Consider the following 4,744-nt stretch of genomic DNA (forward strand, 5'->3'; position numbering starts at 1 on the left):
GTTGATGGATTTGCAAAACAACCAAGTGGAATGTCGCCATTAAAAAGGGATAGCTTTTCAGAAAAGGAAAGGCTTCGAGAATTTTTAATGCTTTTATACAAATATGTATATAAGACATATAAATAACTGTGTATATATCTTACAATCTCAACCTATATTGTACGTATTTATATGAAAACAAATTTCAACCTTAGATCCGGTGGGTGACGAATATCCACTGTTTCAAAGAACAATGTGTCACCACAGAGTGACGAATAGATGTCGAATCGTTGACACTGTGAGTCAGTCAGTTTTCACAAACTGACGAATGTCTTTGAAAAACATTATTAAGAAATCTTCATGATTCTGAGAAATTGTTTCAACATTGTTAGAAAGAGAAGGTCTTAAAATGATCAACTACCAAAAATCAACATTTTGTCGACTTCATTACTTGATTAAAAGATGATTTGAAATGAGAGAAATATTTAAACGCGATTTACTCAAAACAAGAATTTGACCGATTCGACGGTTTGTGGCAACGTCGACGATTTGTCCACTCTCAAACTTCTGCTGCTGTCATAGCAAATCTTTTATTATTGTAATATGATCTTGATTTACTTCCAAATCAATGCGTTGTTAGCCTCTAAATGCATTTCCTGCAGGATAAGAAGCAATGCATTCTGCGTTCCAAGGGCTGTGTTCCAGGAGGTCAGGTGTTTTGGTGAAACACTTTCGGCGTCAGTGCTTTTTTCAGATCTTTCTTAGATAATGACCCCGAAGGGTTTTAACCCGGTATGTATCCATTTCTGCAGCGTGTTTAGTACAAGCTCGCTGGGAATTGCCGTTAAAACATAAACAAAAGACTGTAAAATATAAAGATAATCTTCTTCTTCTTTCCCACCGTAGTCCCTACATTAATGGTTGACTGATGCGCCTTCTCTTCTGCCTTCTATCAAAGTCCTCATCTTCCACCAAACCTCTTCTCTCCATATCTTCTTTCACTATATCTCACCATCCAATTCTCTGTCTCCCTCTCGATCTTCTTCCTCTAACAGGTTCCTCCCAATATCATAAAGAAAATGACCCCTTACAAATATTAGTCGTAGATAACGACCCTCGAACTTTGTTGGGGATCACTGTCTAGGAAAGATCCATTTCTTCAAATAGCTCACTACATCAAAGCTGGGTAACACTCCTTCACTCCGCGCCCTGAACGATACAAATTTTTGAAGCAATGTTAAGAATTATGCAAGAAATTTCTATCGTCTATCATGTCCCCAGTTACAAGATATGTGAACAATCCAACGTACTAGGGAAATTCACATAATCTAGATGTTACCCTACAAATATAAGTCATTTATTGACAAATACAACTGTTCCTGTACTGGCCATTTGCAATTAACTATATCAAAATTACCAGTAATTTCCTTGTCACCAAGAAATACTAAGAATGTTTGAATCAAACATATCGTTATGTCTGGTAGACGGTAGGTGTTCTCTCTCTCTCTCTCTCTCTCTCTCTCTCTCTCTCTCTCTCTCCTCTCTCTCTCTCTCTCTCTTCGTCGAAAAATAAAGTCAACCGCCACAACACATCAACAAAAGTAACCCGAGGAAAAATGGAGATGAGAAAAACAAAAATCTCTTTGAGAAGAATATTTATTGCAGAGATGCTGTGATTTATTTCGCATGAAATGAGAGAAATGCAAAACTATCGTACGTTGCTAACAGATGCTTATGAACTCTGATATGCGAGATATTCTACATTAGATGACATAGTGTTCAACAGCTCTCACCAGTGGATGGAAAAGGGTTCATGGCGTGGATTTCGCCCACTCAGAACCATCAAATGTTGCCTGAGTAATTAGTTTTGAGTCTTTTTCACATGAGCAATAAATTGTTGTCTACAAAAGACGCAGCCTTTTGTTGTTCATTTTCCTAAGCATTGGGTTCATCGAATGATACTTGAATCGACTTTCACCTCGTCGCCAGTTGGATTTCTCAGTGATGATTCTCCCAAAAACATCGTCACATGTTGAGAATAAATGTCAGTATGGATAACATGAATGAAGAATATCTCAATATCACCATGAAGAATCATTTATACTCCATTTTATCGATGGTGACTGTCCCTTGTACGAGTGGAAAAGTTATAAGGTTATGAACGAGTTACAAATTTTGTCTTAGTAGTATGAGGCATGGGGTGATGATAAAGTGTATCAAAATCATTGAGTTTATCGTCCTTTGTATACATACATACATACATACATACATACACACACACACACACACACACACACACACAAATATATATATATATATATATATATATATATATATATATATATATATATATATATACATCCATCTGTAATCAGTGGAACATACAATGACAAAGTAACGAAGACATGATGATAAAATTATCTAAACATTGCCTTATTCCATAAGGCTCATTTACAAAAACCTACTTCCTCGGTGTCTCCATGAGTCTTACATGCCTGAAATGATACATAGCAAGTATGAATATAAGAGTATCATATTTTCGATTCCCCGAGATCCTTCATCTCAACAGGAGCTTGTCCGTTCATCACAGGAGCTGCTTTGCCCGTAGAAGCGGTTCCTCCCAACTTGGACCTTCTGAAGTTCTCGTAATGTCTGAGAGCCGTCACGTCTATGAGGTCCTGCATGTGCGTCCTTGTTCGGAAGAGAAAGAAACGTTTTAGGAAATCTCGTCTTCAGTAGCCAGGCTGAATTCACCATCAGGCTGCTATAATAACGATAAGGATACTGAACGCTCCTTCAGAGGAAACCTTTACAGTGAAAGCATAATTTCGTCACAGGAGAGGAGAAACTACTCAAACAATTATGCTAAAACTACGATAATGAATAGCAAAAGTCATAACTTATACTGGTCTTCATGCGAGGGACACCAAGAAATAAAAAGTAAAAAAAAAAAAAGCTGTACTTGTGGAAATATTTTGTTGATTGGCAAGCTTAAAATATAGGATGATTGCATTCCGTATATTCATTCACTATGTGTCTACTGATCAGAAAGCTTTAAGGCAACAGTAGTATATAATTTAAATGTTGTACAGGATTTGCCTTTCCTTCCTTTGGGACTTGTAAAAGTGAGGACATTTGGTACTATTGAGGTTATCTTGCTGGATAAGCCTATGAATAGCCTGGGTTGTTTCTTTCTAACTGACACGCAGCTCGCCATTCACATAGATTAGACAGTGAGAAAAATTGTACACAGTAATATACTAAATAAATGTATTTGTCTGTCTGGAAAATGAGTGTTCTCAATTAGAAAGGCATTTTGTAATAATATGCTCACAGTAATCGAAAAGGAAAATCATGGGACAATTTTTAGGTATTATATACATACATACTATATATATATATATATATATCTATATATATATATTACTATATATATATGTGTGTGTGTGTGTGTGTGTGTGTGTGTGTGTGTGTGTGCGAGTATATATATATATATATATATATATATATATATATATATATATATATATATGTATCAATATATATATATATATATATATATATATATATATATATATATACATGTACGAATATATTAAATTATATATATATATATATATATATATAATGTAATAATATGCACTCGGATCCAAATTACTTGCAAATATAAATGACAGCGTTTAAGTATCTATATACAAGGAAAACATTGCCAATAGGAGCTTATGAGGTTCAACATTTGTTTACCTATGAATGCCATTAAGGATAATGAGATTTGTGATCATTTTTTTTTGTTTTTTTTTTTTTTTTGCAAATAATGAAAAAGCTGTGGAATACATATGCACGATCAAAAATAATAAAAAAAATTCATCCCCTACATCTAATTTACAGATTTTGAAAATGAAGCCGTCATTAGTAAAAGACAACGACGAATTTCACTTTTGTAAAATATATTTATTCGCTTCAATGTGGCAGTTTTGATGTTAGACATTCAAGCAGATTAACTTTGGGATCTAAGTTTCTTTATAGCACATTTAGCTTACTTAACATCCTTGGGTATTATTTCCTCCATCGTTTCCCTTAAAAGGTTTTCATTTTATGGCTCAAGTTCATATAGTTCGAGAAGGCTTCCAAAATGATATAATTATATAATAAGTATATATTATATGTTTGAGTGCGTGTATATATATATATATATATAATATATATATATATATATATATATATATATACATATATATATATACACACATTTATGTATGTACGTATGTGTGTGTGCAATATGTATGGAGGTTAATGGAGACAAAGGTATGCATATTCTGTACGTCGGTGGCATGTAATGTGCACAAGTAAACACTATTTATTTCTATAAGGAAGTCTGACCACGCATTTAGAGTATTTCATTTTCTGTCTTATGCCTTCTCATTAATATCCCAAGATCCCTTCTTCTTATTTCATTCCTATTTGTCCAACATCGTTAGTGCTCGGTTTTCAGTTTTGATTTGGTCCCTTCCAATGACAGATTGGGGGTTGTGGTGCTCACCTGATGAGCATGTCTCTCATGTAGGCGAAGTCATTGTGAGATTTGTTTTCCACTTCCACCAAGCCCCAGTTGGAGCGCCTTCCCATGACTTTCCTCCCGTGCAGTTCGTGCCAAGTGGTGCTGCCCACCACAGCAAATGGCAGCCTCTCCTGAAGAACAATGCAGTGTTAGTGCCTTTGCAATAGTCTAAATCTAAAGTACCTAGCCATTCCCATTCGTCCCTTA

General features: G+C 34.9%; 1 protein-coding gene across 2 annotated transcripts in view; it reads right to left on the reverse strand.

Annotated features, from left to right (window-relative positions):
• Window positions 1-1,619: 1,619 nt before the first annotated feature.
• LOC135205567 (septin-9-like) overlaps window positions 1,620-4,744 on the reverse strand; it is a 115,999-nt gene continuing 112,874 nt past the window's right edge. For both annotated transcript variants that reach the window (XM_064236336.1, XM_064236345.1), the window contains 2 exons: window positions 4,520-4,668; window positions 1,620-2,670 (listed from right to left, as the gene is read on the reverse strand). In XM_064236336.1, coding sequence (XP_064092406.1) covers window positions 2,511-2,670; window positions 4,520-4,668 — 309 coding nt within the window. In that variant the 3' untranslated portion in view covers window positions 1,620-2,510. The remainder of the gene's footprint in view (window positions 2,671-4,519; window positions 4,669-4,744) is intronic.

Source organism: Macrobrachium nipponense, chromosome 11 (assembly GCF_015104395.2).
Source record: "Macrobrachium nipponense isolate FS-2020 chromosome 11, ASM1510439v2, whole genome shotgun sequence".
NCBI lineage: Eukaryota > Metazoa > Arthropoda > Malacostraca > Decapoda > Palaemonidae > Macrobrachium > Macrobrachium nipponense.